This window comes from Triturus cristatus, chromosome 2_2 (assembly GCF_964204655.1).
Source record: "Triturus cristatus chromosome 2_2, aTriCri1.1, whole genome shotgun sequence".
In the NCBI taxonomy this organism is placed as follows: Eukaryota; Metazoa; Chordata; class Amphibia; order Caudata; family Salamandridae; genus Triturus; species Triturus cristatus.
The window spans coordinates 204,816,411-204,838,729 of record NC_140582.1 but is presented as its reverse complement, the minus strand read 5'-3'; the positions used below and the strand labels follow the sequence as shown (position 1 = coordinate 204,838,729).

Here is a 22,319-nt window from a genome sequence, read left to right as displayed (position 1 = left end):
ACCCTACTCCCCCATTGTGATTGGTTGCCTTACAAATTTGATTTTATTATATCTTATGTGCCACAAATGTGTATTTTTAAATATTTATTATTTTATAAATATTTTAGGAATTTATGATTAACATTTTAATGTGTATGTCCTTCAATAATGGAGAACTCGAATTGTTTGAACTGCGTCATATATGTTTCTTAATTGTGCTTTTATGGCCTTGTTAGGCCGAAATAAAGAACTTTTTGACTTTGATTATTGCATTTATTCAGGCAATTTCAATGTGTCTATACAAAGCGCATCAATGTGTTTCGGTGACCTTCGTCTTTTTCGCATTACTTTCTCTCTTTTAATTTGTACTGTTTACAGAAATATAAACAATAGACTAATTACTACTTCACCAGTACTGCGCTATCTTAGAGTGGTAAACAAATTCATTTTCATAACATTCATATCACTGTGTTTATGCAACATATGTTTTCAATGGCAAACATTTACAGGAAAATGTGTGTTATTTACAAGGCTGCTTGGTGTTATTCACATTGTGCCCTAGAGGGGAATCACCAACACGATTATCTTGTTCCAAAATAAGTAATGAAAAGTTTAAAATTATATTTCTGTTGCAAAAATGTCAATATATACAAACTTCACAATGCATCTAGAACTTAAAAAATTATTGCTGAAGTGCCAATATACTATTCTCCCTCTAATGAACAGCCCTTGTCAAATTGAATATTGTCTCCGTGTAATTCAATGCCAAAATGGGCTAACACCATTTATCCTGTAACTTTTTCCATTATCTTCAAATTTAAACTGCGTCTCATTTTTATTTTATACTGTCTATATTCTTCTCCACGGCCATACTCCTGAAATTTAAACAATAAAATACAGTAAAGTAGAACACTCTCTAAATATTAAAAATTCTTTAAAAAAGGTCTAACTGGCAGCTTCACAAATGTAAATGTCCTGATCAATATTGAGCCTGTGGGGTTCTCTTGTGTCCATTTTCAATATGTATCTGGCTTCCAACTTCCTCAGTTGCTTCTCTCTATCTTCTCTCCCTGGTTGGGGGCTGTGGTGGGAGTCATGCGGCCCCAGTCAGCTCCCCACCTCCAGCAGAAGCCGACATTGCTCCCGTGTGCAGAGAATAGCTAAAAATGCTGCTCTCTGCGGGCAAGAGCAATCTTTTTATCTATTTCCCTGCCCGCTGTAGTGCGGGCAGGAAAACAGATGAAAAGCCCACTTCCAGCGGGCAGGACCATTTTTCATGCTCCCACCCGCTGGGAGCAGACTGTGTTTGATCCCACTTGGTGGGAGTTTTAAAATTGCTCTCACCAAACGAGAGCAAACACAGGCTTCCCTGCCCGCTCCAGTGCGGGCATGAAAACCGCTATGTCCTGAGGGTAGGCATCCTGGGACATAGCATATGAGTCAGCCCTGGCTGATAGTGTCCCCAGGGCCATTAATGGCTCGGGGAGGAGAGCCTCATGGCCCCCCTTTCTTTTGTAGTTGCAGTGGGCCTCCAGGGGTATGAGGTCCCCGGGGCCAGAATCAGCCCTGGGAGGGGGCCGCGTGCCCCCTTCCCCATTCTATATATGACCAGGCCCCAGGGGACGGGGTCCCTGGGGTCGAACTCAGCCCGGGGAGGGGCACGGCATGCCCCTCTCACCGTTTTTTGATTGAGTGGGCCCAGGGGGATGGGTTCCCCGGGACCAAACTTGCCCAGGAGGGGGGGCCGCATGACCCCCCACTTGTTTTTAAAAGGCCGGGAGATGGGTCTCTAGAGACGAAATTGTCCCGGCTACCCCTTCTTAAAATCAGTCAGTGGACGGGTCTCCAGGGCCAAAATTGCGCACCCCTGGGACATCTGTGGAATGGCGTAAAAAACAACAAAACACACAAACGCACGAGGCTGCATTTGTTTGTTTTCTATTTTGCCACGGATTCTCCGCTAATTTGTTGCAATAAAAAAAAAAAACATTTTTGGCCCCAGGTGGGGTCTCTGTGGGACCCCACCACCAGATCTAGGGAGTCAGGGTATTCATACCCTGCCCCCTTGTGTTTTTTTTGGGACTTAGCCGAGTCAGAGTCCCAATATGGCTGCCACCATTTCCTGGTTGAAGTCTTGGATGCCAACCACAGCATTTCTGTTGGTGCGTGCATCCGTGGATATACCTTGGTAGAGCTGCGTCTCTAGAGGTGTTTAAAAAAAAACCCCATATATATATATATATTTCATTGGTTGCTGTCAGCATGAAAGTGAATAAAATTAGGTAGTGTGTTGAATGGCTCAGGAAGAAGTCTTATTAATGGCTGTTTAAAAAAAGGAAATGTAATACAGACATTGATATGTTTTTGAATCTGTGGAGTAAACCACACCTGCTGTATCTCATTTGGAATTTGGAGTAGCATGTTCCTTCTAGAATGTGCTGTGAACTTGTGGCCTACTGGTTCCACTGGGTTGCTAGGTACACTGAGCTCATCCCTCTGCATATGCGGCTCCTGGCATAGTACTAGTTGGGAGATGAAGTCTCCTTGGCTATTGAGGGTATTTGGGGGCCAAGTATCCCTTTTGTTAACTTTAGCATGTTCCACAGAGTTAGTTTGCTAAGAGGTCTTCGCAGGCCACACCCCATTTCTGCACCACTCTGCAAACACGTCTCCTGGTATACTACTGGTTGGGAAATAAAGTTGTCTTGGATGCTAAAGGACATTGGGGACCAGGAAGCCCTCCTGTTACTCTCTATAAGTCCTACTCAGTGGTATTTCTGAGAGCTGGTCAGAAGCTCCATCCCCTTACCAGACCAAAGGTTACAGGGCTGTTATAGTTAGGAAATAGGATTTTTTTTAAACCTTTGATATTCACTGAAAATAACAAAGGTTACAGGGATGTTATAGTTAGGCTGACATTTCACTTGTACAAAACCAGAATAATTCAGCAGTTATAGTTAGCTGAGCTAACTATAACTCGCGCCCCACTCATGACATCACTGATGAAATCTCAAATGACATCACTGATGACATTATCCACAGAATCTCTGACGCACCCACTCTCACCGCAATATAACCTTTCATACACCCACTCCAACTTCTACACTTACATTCTTAAAACCATTGACACACTCATACCAGTATTTTCACACCCACTCACTGATTCATAGCTCTACACATCCACTCAGTTACCCATACAGCCACTTATACACAGACTTACTCACAGTTAGTGACTTACAGAGCTACTCACACAGCTACTCACTCACTTATAGTCAATCACACAGACGTTTACTTACCCATACAGTTATGCACACACCCACTCAATTATTCATACAGATACACTGCTTCGCATTACTTTTACATCATTTCCAGCGCTAAACAAGTTTAGCGAAGGAAAGTTAATTGGGAGAAAAAAAACGCCATTTTGCATCACTTTTGTGATGCAATCATGGCGCAAAATCTTAGTAAATCTCCCCCTAACTTTATTATAAGCTTTACTTGTAAGTGTTAATATATCTAGAAAACTCTCTCTTTTCTCTGCCTTCTCATAATTGGTTTCACCTAGACATTTAACTGATTCTAAATGTTTCTCTTGATCTGTTTCTATGTTAAGTAATCTAAAGCAGTCGACACTATATAAAACTATAAACACTATTGCTCTTCTTTTAAATGGCCCATCTAGTGCAGAGAAAAAAAGAGCTCTTTACCCAGTTCTATATCTCTAACTATAGCCAATCAGAAGCATTCTAGAGTGCTCCTTTGTTTGATGATAACTGAGGCTTTGAGATGTATTCTAATGTCATTCACAGGCTAGCTGCTTTAATATGAGGCACCAATTCAAAGGTATACATTACACAATTAGTCTAGATTAGGTAAATCATTAGAAATATGGGTTTAAACAATAAAAAAATTACACCATTCAGACTGAAGACCATTTGAAGATGAGCGAGCAGACAAAATATCATACACAAGTTGCCATGGGAGGTCGACTGGTAATAACGATTACAACACTCTTACCACTAAATGAGATCAGAGGCATAAGACAGGCCTCTGTGGCGCAGGACGGCCCCCAACCATCCAGTGGGCCCTCAAACCTTCCAGAGGGTCCCAATTCAGCTGAAGGCCAATGAATATCTCTAAGATATAGGAGACTCCGAGGTCCCTTCATTACATTCTGCAGGGAGGGCCCCATCATTTTGTGAGCCACTGGATGGGATATACCTTGTCTGAGAGCATGGAGTTAATGTTATTGTTGGTGCACCAGATCCAAAATAGCAGAATGTCAGGGCAGAGGTTGAGGAGGGGAGGGTGGGGTTTACATGCTCACCGGTAAACTACATTCACGGTGGTAGGAAAGACCATAAACCAGATGATAGACAAAAATATGTCGGCTTGTTTCAATTTAAAACGTTGTTCAGCTAATCTAGATGTGAATTTGGGTCTGGCTTGAGGTGAAGATTGACCATCTGATGGCGTTTACTTTCATTTCCATCCTAGGATTTCTCACATTATCCAAACTTCCTCTGCTGGGAGGCTTGGGATCAGCCATGGCCATGAGTAGGCCAACCAGTTGTTTGAGGGCATCGTGCACATGCCCTTGAGATGCCAGAGCCGATAGAACTGCTAGAATACTGTACATGATATTTATAATTTGTATGTGTTGGCGTCATGCATCCAGGATCGGTTGTTGTGCAGTAAAAAAGAAATCAATGGCCATTTCATAGCCCAAGGGTGGCCATGACTTTATCTGCGTTGCATGAAGTGCCCTCATGTGCAGTGTGTTCCAGTCCACCAACCCACCACCTGAGCCATTTTCAGAGAAATCTCAGCCAGGAATGCAGAAGGTTCAACCACTTGATATGATAAGGGTAGGCTTACTACGATCCCTCCCATGGGTGCAGCCTTGTAAGCATGAAACAGATACGGCAATTATTCATGTTGGATGGTGGAGGGGAACCATCTGTCTCAAATTGCAATTAATTCCCTGTCCAGGAATTTAAATCACCTTACTGGAGGAGGTTTTATACAACAGATCAAGATTGTCTTCTGCTTGTACTTGCCCAGACCTGCCAACATAAAAACAAAATCACTGTGTGAGGAGGAGGCGGGCCTTCATGCAGATAACTGCTTGAGAGGCACTCCTGCCACCTTACCCCACCAACCACCCTGCTCCCAAAAAACACAAAAGCTTGCAGTCAATGTCCCCGGGTGTTGTCACACCCCTGGATGGACATCCGCTGCGTAGAGCTCCAATAGACGAGTAGGAACTCCAGGGCTTAATTTGAGCCGCTGGTTTCTGGTGCTCGGCACCGGCACTTAATTGGTTTCCGGTGCTTGGCACTGGCACTTAATTGTCATCACCACACTTATGACATTCTGCCACATTGTGGCGCAGCTCATCTAAGTTACAGATGAGCAGAAAAATGGTTGTTTATGAATACAATATACATTAAAAAATGCTAATACCTTTCTCCCCAGCCATCCTTTAGCTTAGGGGACCTGGAATAATCTGGACTGTCGCACATGCAGGTGAGAGAGATGGTAAGAAGTTGTTTTAGTACCGCCACTGGCGGCGATGACGGGGCAATGGGTGGCGCAAGTTGCAGTGGCCTCCTGGTCAGGGCCCTGGCACTTATGATTTTACAAATTAGGCACTGGCAGGTCCCCCTCTCAGGGCAGGGGTTTCCAGCTCAGCTTCCCTGCTACCGCATGATAGCGGCTCTTCACGGGGTGGCGGTGTTTTGGGAGCCGATAGTGTGTGACATATGGTAGTGGCACGGCACCGTATGACTTGGTAGTTCTGCATATCAAAAGCAAATACAGCAAGATGTATCCACGACTTTGAAAGACTGGCCCATCACTGAGAAGGGGCAGCTCCGGCAGCAGCAACCATGGCAGAGTCTGGAGACTGCACATCCGACAGCACCTGCAGAAAGCAATCGCTATGCGAAGGAAAGATGGTGACTGGTGTCACAGGGTACCAGTGAGCCACACAACGATGGAGACATGAGTCCAGGTGAGACAAAGGACTGCCTCCCAGAAAGGGCCATCACTCCAGTATCACCTGAAACCACACAGCAGGGAAAGAGAAACAATGCTTTGCCCATTATAATGAGCCAGAAACCCTTCTAGCGGAGTGGGATAATGCCTCTCCAGAAGAGGGTTTGATAGAGATGGAAAGTGTAATGATTGCCACAGTCTAGTTGTTGCCAGCCGCCACCAAATGTGTCGCACCCATGCGCTCTGTCTGCGGATGGAGCGCACCCAATAAAAGGCTGGGGCATGCCTGATATGGGGCAGTTACCTCATCCACGTTCGCACTAGTGTTTGTGCCTAATTTCTCATGCGCTCCGCACACCTCTCGCACGAAGACGCTACACTGCTGACGAGGGGAGCAGAACTCACGCTCCCGCCCCTACAAATTGTCGTGGGCTACCAGCGGCATTACCCGGCCCGACGATTACCGGTACCACGCCGTTTGCAGCCAAACAAACGGAGATAATTGTTGATGCCAGCCGTGTAGGCTTAGGGGTAGTACTGACCCAGGAGCAAGAACCTGGTAGGTGGAGGCCCAGACGTACATCAGCAAGGCACTCTCGCCCACAGCGAGACGCTATGCACAAATTGAGAGGGAGGCCCTGGCCATCAGGTGGGCGTGCCGTCATTTCCACCTGTACGTTTGTGGCCACCATACAGAGTTGTCACCGACCTTCAACCCCTGGTGCCCCTGTTCAAGGGATCTGCACCACACCCACCCCCAAGGATTGAACGATGGGCTCGCGGGCTCAAGCAGTATGAGATGGAAGTGGCATACAGCCCTGGCGCCAAGAACCCTGCCGACTTCCTCTCAAGACACCCAGCACCTCAAGACAAACAAAGGGAAGGCGCCGTCGATGCATTAGAGGCCAACCTCAACATGCTCTCCACGATAACATGCCCAAAAGCCTTGCTGTTGGAGGACATCGCCGCAGCGGCAGAAGGAGACCCTGTACTGTCCAAGGTACGGACAGCCGTTCAAGGAGGGCACTGGCACCAATTTCTGCAATCTGCCAATGACTGGGCTGGGCCCGAGAAAGACTGTCTCCTGAAATTTGGAGAATCAGAAATGAGCTGAGCGTAACTCAAGGAGGGATCCTGCTAAGGGGGTCCCGGATAGTGATACCATCCTCTCTACAGCACCAAGCAACCCAGTTAGCCCACGTAGGACACTAACGAGTCGAGAGAATGAAAGCCCGAATGCGAGAAAAGGTGTGGTTTCCGGGGCTGGAGGCTCAGGTGGAGGAAACAGTGAAGAGATACCCAGCCTACCAGCTGACAAGTGCGGCGGAGAGTCCACCACCTATACAGATGGAGGCCCATGGCAAGGCTCCATGGGAGAAGGTGAGCATCGACTTTGGGAGCTTTCCCTATGGTCGGACGATCGTGGTGATGATCGATAGCCACTCCAAATACCCCCTGGTAGAGGTAGTCCGCTCCACTGCGGTCTCCCAAGTTGCCAAGGTACTGGAAAAGGCGTTTGCCATGTTCGGATGCCTGGAGGAGATCAAGAGCGACAATGGGCCCCCCTTTCAGGGGAGCGAGTTCCGGGACTTAATACAGAGACATGGCATACGGCATCGCCAAATCACCCCCCAATGGCCTCAGGCCAACGGGGAGGTTGAAAGATTCATGCGGACCCTTAACAAAGCCTTACAGATCGCTGTAGCAGAAAATGTCGACCCTGAACGCCATCTGCAATCCTTCCTCCGAGAGTACAAGAGCACCTCCCCTAGTACTACCCGATGCACACCCAGGGGTGCTAATGTTCAATGGAGTCTGCCGGGACACGCTCCCAGTCTGCCCAGGATGGACACCGCCCAGGAAGATGTCGTAAAGCGGAGAAAAAAGCTAAATCTCACCGCCAGCCAGACCCGGAGAGCAGCGCCCAGAGAATTACAAAAGGGAGAATCTGTGCCCATGAAAGACAGGAGACCAGGAGGCAAATTCCGCACCAGGTACAAACTGGGCCACTGGACGGTGGTCAACGTGAAGGGGACCATGGTGACGGTGGTGAGAGAGTAGGAGAGAGAGTGACACGGAACATCTCCTGGCACAAGAGAGTGCCCGAGCCTCACTCCAGCCAAGAAGCTGACTGCTCCCAAGGTCCCGAGGGACATGACATGACAGGGCAGAGCAAGAGGAGCCCTCGATGGACACCATGCCGCCCCCAACTCCAATGGCACGCGGCGAGGAACGTCAGGGGTCGGAACCTCTGGCCGCTTGTACAGGCATGCCGGCGACAATGATCCCTGAGCAACCGGAGGTTAAAGATGTTGCCTGGGGTGATCACCCCAGGTACAGACTAAGAGGGAATCCCAGACCAAGCTCCCGACTAAGAGACTATGCCTGTCAGGTGGTGCAGCAACCAACCTCCAACCGAAGAAAAAAAAGACTGAGTTGGGATGGGATGTAATGACTGCCACAGTCTAGTTGTTGCCGGCCGCCGCTGGATGTGTCGCACCCACGTGATCTGTCGGCGGGCAGAGTTCGGCCAATAAAAGGCAGGGGCATGCCTGCTCGGGGGCAGGTCACGCATCCACGTTAGCACTAGTGTATGTGCCTCATTTGCATGTGCTCCGCACACCTCCCGCAGCGCACTGCTGAGCCCGCACTGTGGAAATTTAGTTTGTATCTGAACATTATCTGCGCCATCTTGTCTCTCCCCAAGCGCCACATGCAGAAAACGCGCGACGGCCATTTTAGGCACCATGGTCTCATTGCCGATCGCCAGCGTCCTCCTCAGGCGCTGCAAACGTCCCCCGCGTGCCGGCCACCCCCCGCTCTCTCATACATGGGCCATAAACCCTCTCCTTCTGCGCGACCCTGCCATGGAACCACATCCCGCGCCTGACCAACACCTCCTTCCATCCCATACATGGTCACACATCCTTTTGATAACCCCCTTCCTCTGCGCCCGATTGTCCGAACCGATCCCAGGCCATCACTTAGCCCTGCGGATGCAGTTTATTGCCCCTACTGTAAGGGAAACACCTCACATCAAAGGGATTACAGTAGATCAAGGCCCCCACCCCCTGAGACCCGACCAGTTGCACACACCCCCGGGAATTGGCGGAATGTCCAGCTGTGTGATAGCCATCTCCTACTGTGGGTGGGGTGGGGACTTCTACTGTAGATATGTGTGGGAACAAGCTTGAAGTGGGGATTCCAAGGATGTCTTTCCGTACATCAAAGTCTCAACAAGAATGTATCACGTGTAATAAAGCAATAAACCTGTGTATAAGAGGCCAGGCCTCAGAGATGTGGTTAGAGCACCTCAAGACGATACCTTGCTGTCCGATCTGACGTGTTCTGCTCCGACGGAATAAAACTTTGTTTCCTGCCTTCCAGTCTCCGGCGCCTGCCTCTTTTGTTGGTTAATTATCGAATGGTATAAGAGGCGATTACCGCCGGGCAATACTTGAAGGTTATCGACTGAAGGTGCCGCTACCATTTAACAATTGGCGCCCAACGTGGGGCCCATCAGCGACACGTGGATCCAGTGGGAGAGGTCCTGACGACAAAGTGAACGACTGCAACGATCGGGAAGAGCTCCTGCCTGATAGACCCTCGTCTGGCAGCCGATCATCCGAACTTCACTGGTTCCGAACAGACCTCTCTCGAGTGATCTACGGTCCTGACTGGGAACCATCAGGAGTGCCGCGGCAAATACGGAGAGTAGAGGACGATCGGGCGCTGGGTGCGGGAGACGAGAAACTGTCCATGCGGTCCGGGTAAGGTCGTGTAACACGACGAATTGCGAAACGATTGATTGATTGATTGAAAATACTAGTATTGCTTACTTGATTGTTCTTTTTGAGATATTCGCTGTCTACAAACAGGGAAGAGTAGAAATACTCTCTCTTCCTTTGCAGATAGTGAAGGGTAGGTAACGCAGACTTTTGTCCCCGTTGTAACCCGTCGTGCCTATTTTTTTCTCCCCACTGATTGATTGTCCGAACATTGATTGTTTTGAAGAATATTGGTTCTTTGAGATATTCTCTGTTTGCAAATAACGAAGAATAGAAATATTCTGTCTAGTCTTTGCAAATAGTGAAGGGTAGGTAACGCAGACTTTTGTCTCCGTTGTAGCCCGTCGTGCCTATCTCTTTCTCACCATTTGATTGATTGATTGTCCGAACACTGGTTGTTCGATATTGGTTCTTTGGAGGTATTCTCTACTTGCAAATAACGTAGAATAGAGATATTCTATCTAGTCTTTGCAAGCAGTGAAAAGATAGGCAGTGCAGACTTTTGTCCCCGTTGTAACCCGTCATGCCTATCTTCTCCCCACTGATTGGTAGTTGGTTATGCCCGGACCGCTTATTAGAGATGAACCATCCGGCTCCACTGGAAGGCACCCCTAATAAGGACATGTTTACTAAATATGGACTAGTCGCCGTAGCTTATAGCAAACTATGGCATAAATATACAAAGAAGGACCCCGAGAGTCAGTGGGCACTGATGGGATCCTTTGATGATCATAAAATAGAAACGCTAGAAATAGCTCTACGTAGTAATAAAACGACGCCTACTATGCTTGACAGTATCGGCATGTGGCGCAAAGAAGCAACACAACGAAAAAAGAGGGAAGAAGTAAAAGCAGAAAAGGAATTGCGTAAGGCAGCTCACCTTGCCGCTAGAAAGTTAGAGGAAGAGATAAAGGAGAGAAAGGAAGCTAAACTAAAACAAGAGTTTGAAACATCAGGCCAGTGCCCTGTTAGGACCTCCTCTACGCTCTACCCTGAGTTACCTTCCAAGCAACGAGTGAATGACGAATTACTATTAGATCCCCCGATCATCTACATGCCCCCTCCATATGCTCCCTCCCAACCCATAGTGCAGCACCCGCAACCCCCGAACGCAAGCGAAAGCAGTACCAGGGCCTCGGTCCTCACGGCCTCCGCGCCGGCCGAGCCACTTGTACTGAACACAATGTTAGCAATAACGTTAGATGACCCTGAGATGAGAAAGAGGGATTCCGCCAGAGTGAATCGACTAACAAAGGATGAACCAGCCAAAATCGATAAGGTAGTAAGAACACTAGTAGAACGGAAGGAAAGTGAGGAGTATGTAACAGACATGTATAACTCGCATGCCGACAACCACAGACGACACTTTGTTGTACGACTTTATCACATCCTGAATGCCTATGAGGATAGGTACCAGGATCGAGGTCCCGAAGGCTTAGCGACCTTGTATAGGAAGGTAGATATTGGGGAGGGGGGAGAGAGCGATGTAACGGACCTCTTCACTCGTACACTCGAAGTCTTCCGGCATCTTAAAGAACACAGACAGACAACCAAGGCAGAGACCCCCATAGCGACTGAACCCCAGGCAGGAAAAGCTGATACCATGATGCCCATCAAGGAAGCTGCTCCTTACTGGGTCCCCCCACGAGATCAGGGAACACACGACGACATCAACCACCAAGATGCGAAGGGAAGGGTTGTATATAACTGGGTCTATCAGCCATGGGACCGACAAGACATCTTGACCTTTAGAAAAACCCTACCCGACTTAAGAAAGAACCCGACTGCCTTTTACACAGAACTAGGTACGGCCTTAGGTTCAACTATAATGACCTTGGCGGATATCGATTTGTTCTTCGGGTTGTGTCTGCCGGCGGATGTGTGGAAGCAAATCCGGAAAGTCGACCACGCTGAGCCATTCGGATATACCTGGGCACAACTCGATACCATAGACAAACAGCGAGGACCTGGACAGAAACCTCTAAAGGCCATATTGGAACTCCCAGACAAGATTGTACAGAAATTGAAGACCCTAATCCCAGAAAGGAAGGTAGACTGGTCGATAGTGACGGCTTGCCGCCAGAAACCCCAGGAGGATGCGTCCGAATACTTCTCTCGATTCGAAACAGTGTTTTCCGATTATAGTGGCCAGGACATGGCCACTGCAACCGGACATCACCTCTTTGTCCAGAATTATGTGAAGGGTCTGTCACAGGACGTCTCCCAGAAGTTACAGACCAGCGAGAGTAGTTGGGCAGCCTCCAAACCCGCGGCTATCCTCCAGATGGCCCAGTACTACGAACACCAAAAGAATGAGAACGATAGGGCGTCCGAGAGAAAGAAAAGGTAATGATCGCACAGCTGCAAGGGGTGACCATAGGAAGGGAACCTCCCAAGGGAAATTACCAACCGACTGCTCCTAGAAAACTACCCCCTAGAGACCATGCACCCACACCCTACGGTGGACGCAGGGACTTAGACGAGAATCAGTGCGCGTTCTGCAAAGGGTTTGGACACTGGAAATCCCAGTGCCCGGTCCTTCTGGATATGAACAAGAATAGGGACACAAGAGACATAGCAAATAGCCCCAGAAATAGAGGACAGGGACGAGGGTACACGAAGGCCACCACCAACGACAGGCCAGGCAGACCAAACACCTTTGACCGCCCCCGACAGAACCAGTGTCAGCAGTCCGACTATGAAAACGCCCATGACTTCGCATAGGACCGCCAGGGGCAAGGGAGGGATCCAGTCGAACTCCGTGTTGACCAGCAAGGTCCTTACGTCACTGCTAAGGTCCTGGGCACAAAGTCTCCATTTTTGGTAGATACCGGAGCGACACGTAGTGCATTATCTAAACGACTGATTCCGAGGGCACCCTTGTCTGGCTCACACGTAACCTCAATAGGCTTCGATGGAACGCCCTCCACTAATCCCTTGTCCGCACCAATCTCCTTTGACTTGGAAAATAACACCACTGACACGACGTTTCTGCTCTCCTCCAACACCCCCGACGCTATTATGGGTCTTGATTTACTAAAACATTTCCGAGCTACCATCAGATGTTCCCCAGACGGAGTCCGAGTTATACTGCACGATAACCCAGATCTGTTCAGGCCTTGTCTCACACGACGTATGTTCTCTATAACCGATGCTGACTTGTCCCTACTCGACACGTTACCCTCACACCTGTGGGCTAAAACCGACTCAGACGTAGGACGCATGGTGATCGACCCTGTACACATAACTGTCCGACCGGACGCGGTGCTCCCAAAGCTGCCACAGTATCGGATATCGCCCGAAGGCGAGAAGGCATTGGTGGAAATCATCCAGTCCCTAGTCGACACAGGAGTGGTAGAAGAAGTAGTCAGTAATGTTTGCAACAGCCCTATCCTACCCATTGTAAAGAAACAAGGCGAAGGAGATGGGAAAGCATACCGCTTCATTGTTGACTTACGAGAAGTTAACAAAGTAGTCATACCTCAGTACCCCGTAGTCTCAGACATCACCACCATCCTCACCCTGATTCCATCCACTGCCACTACCTTCACTGTTATTGATCTCAAGAACGCATTCTTTTCCATCCCCATCCACCCAGACAGCCGCTACCTTTTTGGCTTCACCTTAAAAGCCCGTTCGTACAGATTCTGTGGGGCACCCCAAGGCTACACTGAGAGTCCCAGCATTTATAGCCAAGCCCTCAAAAGACAACTAGATGCAGTCCAACTACCAGATGGAGTGGTGTTAATACAATACGTCGATGATATTCTTTTGGCGGCCGACACCACTCCACTCGCAGTCACAGCCACCATCCACCTCCTCCACTTCCTCGCGGAGAACGGTCACAAGGTCTCCAGGAAGAAGTTGCAATTCTGCCAACCCCAAGTGACATACCTAGGCCACCTCCTATCCAAAGAGGGGAGGAAGCTTACTCCTGATCGAATTCAGACCATCCTAGAAACCCCCGTTCCCAAAACTCAGAAGCAAGTGCGGTCCCTGGTAGGCCTCACCTCCTTCTGCCGACAGTGGTTGCCAAACTTCAGTCTTATCGTAAAACCTCTGCTTTCCCTGTTGGCCAAAGACGTCCCCTTCCCCCTCCCCTGGACACCCGAATGCCAATCCTCCTTCAAGGAATTACGAGATGCCCTTTGTTCAGCACCAGTCCTAGGGACCCCAGACTACACTAAACCTTTCTCCCTCTTCACCCACGAAAGGGAGGGGTGCGCATTGTCTGTTCTAACACAGTCCATAGGTCCCAAGCAACGCCCTTGCGCCTACTTCTCTGCCACTCTCGACCCTGTAGCCAGAGCCTTGCCCGCCTGCCTTCGAGCAGTAGCCGCCACTGCTGTCTCTATCCGACAAAGTGAGGGGATCGTGCTTTCAAACCCCCTCACCATGCAGTTGACACCCTCCTGAACCAGACCAAGACTCAACACCTGACTAGCGCATGACTGACTGGTTACGAGCTGACTCTGCTTGCACCCCATATCACGCTGAAGTGATGCACCACCCTGAATCCAGCCACTCTGCTACCTCTCCCTGACACTGACCCCAATGCGTCCCCTATACATGACTGCGTGACCCTCACCGATGAACAGACCAAGAGTAGGGTTGACCTCCGAGACACTGCCTTCCCGGACCCTGACGGAGAACTGTGGGTAGATGGCTCATGCATCAAGCTCCCCGACGGCACCACCTCAGCTGCCTATGCAGTCACCACGGCCCGAACAGTTGTTGAAACAGCCCGCATCACACAGCGATCCGCACAGGCGGCTGAGCTGATTGCTCTCACACGAGCGTGCATCCTAGCAGCAGGGACAACCGCAAACATTTACACCGACAGTCAGTACGCCTTCGGGGTGGTTCACCACTTTGGACTCCTATGGAAGGAGAGGGGATTCCTGACTTCCCATGGCACACCCATCCTACATGGAGATCTAGTCTCTGCCCTGACCGAAGCAGTCCTCCTCCCCGCACGGCTGGCTGTGATCAAATGCCAGGCACACAAGAAGGTGACAGACATTATAGGACAGGGAAATGCTCTGGCTGACATTACTGCCCGAACCACAGCCGAGAATAGGTCCACGACACGTATGTACGTGACCAGGTCACAAACTGAGAGATGGAAGGATGCCAGGGAAACGATTAGGGACATCCAATTAGCCAGCACACCACACGAATTGACTGAATGGGCACGGGTAGGATTGAAAGACGATGAAGGCTGCTGGCAGACTAAAGACACGAACAAATGGTTGCTACCTGACTCATTCCTGATTCCCATGCTGATCATGACACACTCCCCCGCACACATAGGGTCTGCCCCCATGATCGAACTCATCTCCAAAGTTTGGCACAACGATAAGATCCCAGACTCAGCCAAACGTCTGGTCCAACAATGCCTGGTATGCCTCCAACACAACCCTGGTAAAGGAACTGCTGTACCCCGGGGAGGGTTTGGGGTTCCTAACGATCCCTTTGAGGTCCTGCAGATGGACTACATCCAGTTAGAAAGGTGCCAGAGCCTGAAGTACGTACTTGTCGTTGTGTGCGCCTTCAGCAAATGGGTGGAAGCCTACCCAACCCGTGACAACACTGCTATGACTACCGCAAAAGTACTACTGAAGGAATTCTTCCCCCGTTACGGTCTCTGTCGAATTTTATGGAGCGACAACGGCCCCCACTTCGTAGCCGAAGTTATCCAACTCATCTTAAAAGGGTTGGGTGTAAAACAAAAGTTCCATGCGGTTTTCCACCCCCAATCTGCAGGCTTGGTTGAGCGACATAACGCCACATTGAAGCTCATAATAGCCAAAATAGTTGCCACCACAGGATTGAAGTGGCCAGACGCCCTCCCGCTAGCATTGCTATCAATGCGTTCCACTCTCACCAAACACCACTTAACCCCCTACGAGGTCGTCTTCGGGCGGCCCACGAACCTTTGGACTGCACCAAAACCGACATCCATTCGCGACGTCCCGGACGTCCTCATGTCTGACTATTTGTACAACCTAACTAAAACATTGTCTGTTATCCATCAGCAGGTGCTGCAAGCCATTCCCGACGCTTCCAGGGGTCCCGGACACGATATCCGACCCGGAGATTACGTCCTAGTGCGTAATTTCCAGCGTGCAAGGAGTCTGGAGCCCCGGTGGACGGGCCCCCTGCAAGTCTTGATCACCACCCGAACAGCTCTTCGAGTGGAGGGGAAGCGCAACTGGCTGCACGCACATCACTGTAAGAAGGTATCACCGACCCTGACGACAACCGACAACATCACCGGCCAAGGAGGACCCCCGGACAAAGACCGACCATCCCTGAGCTGCTACCAGAATACAGAGACACTTGAGTTAACGAAATATCCCGACCCCACTGTGCCATCCAAAGAAGGGTATAACCTGCGACGAAAGGAGGGAACTTCGGCTAAGCAGACCACGAACTAAGTTGAGATCCCAGATCGGTAGCCTAATCACCTCAAAAGGCTTCCAGGAGAGAAACTAAACAAAGCCAGTGGTTCTGCCCGCTACCGAGTCCCTTGAAGATGATGGAAGCGCCCGACATGAAGGTGATGGAAGCAACCGGACGTCCGAAGATCCACTATCAAAACCCAAAGACTGACAAGATGCACAGCTCAAAGACTATCGCGCTTTTTATTACCCTTCTCTTTTGCCTTCTCCTCATGGCCACCTTCTGGATCATGGAAGAGAGCTTACCCGCTCATAAGACATTGCTGACCACTGTTCAACCTACCACCATGAAAGAACACCATTTGATCTCGCTTTCTCCCCAACTGCGAGAAAGACGCAAGGAGTTCTGGAATAACTCTTTCGTGCAGTTGCTCCACCAACACAATCTTGCCGCCAATGCCACTAATTGCTGGATCTGTGGATTGCTACCGCATGCCACTGGACACTCTATCCCTTTCATCCCCTCACCTTTCTCTGTCCATGGCTCCTGCCTCGCTTGGCTAATCCTCCTGCAAGAAAGCTACAAGGACAATGCCACTTCCAGCAAAACTGTGTCACACTTCTACCATGGGTTCTGGCTGAACAAAACTGGAAACTTCTGCTCCCTTCTGTCCTCTAAGATCAAACACTTCCTTTCATATGGACATCCCTGCCAAAGAACGAGTTGAAATGCAGGTGTTCAACAACCCAGCCAGACCCACCTTCTCTTACCTCCGGAAACGAACGGCCGCCACCCTAACAGTGGCTCTGTCCGTCATCAACATCACAGGTCTTGTGTGCCTCGAAGGTCTGGGAACACAGCCGGTGGGCCGCAGTTCCTGTCTTATCACCCGAACATTGGACTCAGTCGACCCACCCTCCTTTGTTACCTCCCCAAATATGTACTTCGTCTGTGGTACTAAGGCCTACACCTGGCTTCCGAAAGGCTGGGGAGGCACCTGTTACATCGCTTTTATCCTTCCTCCAACATATGTGGCTCCAGCAAACCACCACCGGCAGAAACGTGCCAAGGACATTGTGCAAGCCGACTCCACCGGAGCACAGTTCATGGATGCAGTAAAAGGACTTGTCCCACTTTGGGGTCCAATGGCGAACAGCCGTGCCATCCGGCACTTAACCCAGGCAGTCGAAACAACAATGAACATTACGGCTGGCATCCTCACCAACAACACCGCCGAGCTTCAGGCCGTCCGCCTGGTGGCTCTCCAGAACCGCCTCGTTCTAGATGTGGTTCTGGCTGATCGTGGAGGAGCATGCCGCATCATTGGGTCCAGCTGTTGTACCTACGTACCGGACAACTGACCCTCCGTCTACAAGGCGATCGAACACCTCCACATACTTTCCTCAGAGGTGCATCAGGAACAAGAAGGATGGTCGCTTGGGAATTGGTTTTGGGACTCAATAAAGAAATGGGGGTGGAGGTTGTTTACGTTTATCCTAATGCCGATTGTGATTCTATGTGGATGTTGCCTGGGGATTCAGTGCTTGCCACCTTTATGTTCACTTTTCACGAACTACATCTGCCCTAAGACTCTGAACTTTGAAGCAGAACGAATGAAAGCCCTGTACGAAATAGAAGTACGTGGTATTATGGGGATAGATCCGAACTAAACAAGCTGGCGAGATATGTTAAAAGGGAGGACTGTGGAAATTTAGTTCGTATCTGAACATTGTCTGCGCCATCTTGTCTCTCCCCAAGCGCCACACGCAGAAAACGTGCGACAGCCATTTTAGGCACCATGGTCTCATTGCCGATCGCCAGCGTGCCCCTCAGGCGCTGCAAACGTCCCCCGCGCGCCGGCCACCCCCCGCTCTCTCATACATGGGCCATAAACCCTCTCCTTCTGCGCGACCCTGCCATGGAACCACATCCCGCGCCTGACCAACACCTCCTTCCATCCCATATATTATCACACATCCTTTTGATAACCCCCTTCCTCTGCACCCGATTGTCCGAACCGATCCCAGGCCATCACCTAGCCCTGCGGATGCAGTTTATTGCCCCTACTGTAAGGGAAACACCTCACATCAAAGGGATTACAGTAGATCAAGGCCCCCACCCCCTGAGACCCGACCAGTCGCACACACCCCCGGGAATTGGCGGAATGTCCAGCTGTGTGATAGCCATCTCCTACTGTGGGTGGGGTGGGGACTTCTACTGTAGATATGTGTGGGAACAAGCTTGAAGTGGGGATTCCAAGGATGTCTTTCCGTACATCAAAGTCTCAACAAGAATGTATCGCGTGTAATAAAGCAATAAACCTGTGTATAAGAGGCCAGGCCTCAGAGATGTGGTTAGAGCACCTCGAGACGATACCTTGCTGTCCGATCTGACGTGTTCTGCTCCGACGGAATAAAACTTTGTTTCCTGCCTTCCAGTCTCCGGCGCCTGCCTCTTTTGTTGGTTAATTATCGAATGGTATAAGAGGCGATTACCGCCGGGCAATACTTGAAGGTTATCGACTGAAGGTGCCGCTACCATTTAACAGCACCAAGACGCTACAGAAAGCACCCCTACAAGTTGCTCATCAGGTGCCCTGCAAAGGAGACTAATCCTGGATCCGCCAGGAAGTTGACCAACAGGAAGGAAGTGAAGCGCTCTGTCCAACTCTCACAGGACCAAGTAGTCCATCAGGAAGAGTCACCACAGCCCCTTGCTAAACTTCTGTGGGAAGAGGAACACCTTGAAGATAGTGCAAATAGCCAGAGCGTAAAAAGAAAATATCAAACTATTCCCAAAATGCTCCCAAATTAGGAATGGCTTTATTTAGGACTTGGACGCTAAAGGGAAGCACCATCCACCACATAGTTATTGTTGAACTGACAGAGCCCTAAAATCAGGAGAAGACAATCACTACAGTCCTCCAGAAAGAGGTAGTGTCAATCTACGGCGGTCACTAAATCTGGGGCAATTCAGGGGCGAAATGGGAGACACAAGTCCGAAATATTTCCCATAGTCTTCCTAAACCTAAAACCGGTACCCTGTTCACTTTAAATAAAAGAGGCCACCGGCCACAAGTTCATTATTCACTATGATTTTACTCGCATGTGATCAATCTTTCTTAGGCTTCTATTTTTATCATTATTGTGTCACATATCTTGTGTTTCCTTTTCCCGGAAATCAAGCTCAATTTTGAATTTCATTGTTTTTATTTATGGGGAGGCACCATGTAAAACCTCCACGCCTCTTTCTTTAAACCGCTTCCAACTTTCCCCATAACCTTTAATTCTTACATATACAGTTATCGCTTTAAAAAATAATTCTTAAGCAGTTAAACCACCTTACCCTTTTTCTAAAAAAGATTAACCCAAACCCTTTTGTATGCTTTACCTTGCCCTATCTATTACCTTCACCCTTAATACTTGTTCCCTTCTACATTTTTATATCCTGTCTTTTTATTCTCTCCTATTTTTTGTATCCCAAAGTAATTAACAGGAAAAAGGATATCACAGTTTAAACTTACATACCAGGGTCTCTCTGTCCACGTGACTGGGTTACCGCATCACTGATGCATTCAATCTTGTAATTATATTAATGCTGGTAATACTAACACATGAAGAACAGCAGCACACCTTTGCTACTCATGATTGGCTTGAAGGTTCATCACTTACCAGTACCCAGCCAGTCACTTCGTGCTTTTCAGGGCCACCGCGTGTCTGAATGGCGAGGTTGTCGCGGTCTCCAGGTAAGAGCTCCATCTTTTGAACACCATGATTGCCCCTGATCACCTAAGGAGGAAAGAATGAGGCAGGAGATTAAGATTGGTTTGCTCATTCAGGATACTCCAGCTGTTTCCTCAGCCTTATGTCAGAACTGTAAACACTGGACGGGGGCTTCAACGCAATATATATGTTGAGAATGTACCGCTGTCAGTGTCAAGTAGGTATTGGGTTCTCTTATAAAGGATAAGAACTCAAGCTCATCTTAAAACTCATTAATGCACCTTGACCCTCTCTGGTATTTAGGGCTGCGTCACCTTTTAGTAGTTTTTCCTGGTACATCCAACTTCTCTCACCATTTCTTGGTGGCACTACCACCATCAGCACCCCCTACTCTGATGACAGCGGCATTCTACCAAAGTTGACTGTGTTTTCCAGTAGTCCAAACTATTCAAAATAAAAACTGTAAATATTATTTTATTCTAATTCAATCAATCAATCATTCATAGGTTTGTTTAAGCACAGCTACTCAACCGACTGAGTGGGTCTCAAGGTGCTGGGGTTGGGGGGGGGGTGCAGGTCCATGATGTTCAAGGAGATCCGTCGAAGAGCCAGGTCTTGAGGTCCTTCGTGAACTTGGAGAGTGTTGGTGTTTGTCTGAGGTGGAGTTGGAGGGTGTTCCGTGCCTTGGCCATGAGGAGGGAGAAGGAGCGACCTCCTGTTCTGGTTTTCTTTATGCAAGACACTGTAGCCAGGGAGAGCTGGGCTGAGCGGAGGGATCTTTGGGGTGCGTTGTATGAGGGTCGGTAGTTCAGGTATGCAAGTCCAGTGTTGTGGAGGGCTTTGTGGGCGTGGGTGAGAAGCTTGAAGGTGATTCTCTTCTCGATGGGTAGCCAATGTAGTGTCCGCAGGTGTTTGGGTGATATGGCAGTGACTTGGTAGGTTGAGGACTAGTCTGGCGGAGGTGTTCTGGACGTTCTGGAGTTTGCGGTTGAGGTTCTTGTTGATTCCGGTGTAGAGAGTGTTAACATAGTCGGGTCTGCTGCTAATGAGGGTGTGGGTGTCAGTCTTTCTGGGATGAGACAGCATTGATTTTGTGGTCCATTTTGAGTTCGGCAAACAGGATGATTCCGAGGTTGCGAGCGTGGTCCGTGGGGGGAGGGTAGGTTCCCGAGGGCGGCGGGCCACCAGGTGTCGTTCCAGGCATTGGGGAGTGGGCCCAGGATGAGTACTTCAGTTTTGTCCATGTTGAGTTGTAGGCAGCTGCTCTTCATCCACTTGGTGACTGCTTCCATTCCTTCTTGAAAGTTATGTTTGGAGACGCTGGGTTCATTGGCTAGGGAGAGGATGAGTTGGGTGTCGTCTGCGTAGGATACAATGTTGAGTCTGTGGAATCTGACGATGGGGGTGAGCGGGGCCATGTAGATTTTAAACAGGGTGGGGCTTATGGAGTATCCTTGGGCAACACCACAGGTGATCGGTGTGGGATCCGGGAGGAAGGGTGGGAGTCAGACCCACTGCGTTCTGCCGGAGTGGAATGAGCAGATTCAGTTGAGGGCCTTGTCCCGGATCCCTGCGTCATGAAGTCTGTAGGCTAGGATATGGTGAGAGACTGTGTCGAAGGCTGTGGAGAGGTCTATTAGGATGAGGGCCACAGTCTCCCCTCTGTCTCGGAGGGAGCGGATGTCATCTGTTGCGGTGAGGAGGGCGGTTTCGGTCTGCAGTTTTTCCTGAAGCCAGATTGGGAGGCGTTGAGGATGTTGTTTTCTTCAATGAAGGAGGAGAGCTGGCTGTTGACTGCTTTTTCGATTACATTTGCCGGAAAAGGGAGTAAAGAGATGGGTCTGAAGTTTTTGAGGCTGTGTTGATTCTCAACATTTTGGTGGAGGTCAGTTTCATGTATTTCACTTCACTTGGTCACCTGTTCCTACTTATGTGCAAATTGTGTTTAGGCAAACACTTTTATTTGTCCCCAAACTGGAGTTATAACTCAGGCAGTAACTGGCCCAGTATTGCTGTTCACATGATTTTTGCAGGTACGACCTGGCCCAAATATTGAGTGTTAGCTGCATAAATTCTGAGTCTGTGCCTGTTGTAAAACAGGAAACGATGCACTAATCCCATGTGTTCTCCCCTTTTGAGATCTAGTGTTGAATGGTGTAGTAAATCATCCAGTAAAGTAAAGTAAAAAGTCCAGGATAATATTGGTTTTTATCGGGTGTGCAATTCCCACCCGAGATTGAGCAGCTCATGGAATGAGCCAACACATGTCCACGAGATTAATAAAGCAGTGTTACTGCTCTTACCTACCTTGGGCAGTCAGTTATATTGTAAGACGTAATGCAAAGTACACTTCAATAAGCAGTAGATGGTTAATGTTCCCTTTTTTCATCCATGCACCTGTACCCAATGGTGAGTGCCTTTTTAT

General features: G+C 49.1%; 1 protein-coding gene across 1 annotated transcript in view; it reads right to left on the bottom strand.

Moving 5' to 3' along the window:
* IGFBP7 (insulin like growth factor binding protein 7) overlaps positions 1-22,319 on the bottom strand; it is a 123,114-nt gene that overhangs the window by 15,855 nt on the left and 84,940 nt on the right. Inside the window, exon 3 of the mRNA XM_085641183.1 lies at positions 19,844-19,960. Coding sequence (XP_085497309.1) covers positions 19,844-19,960 — 117 coding nt within the window. The remainder of the gene's footprint in view (positions 1-19,843; positions 19,961-22,319) is intronic.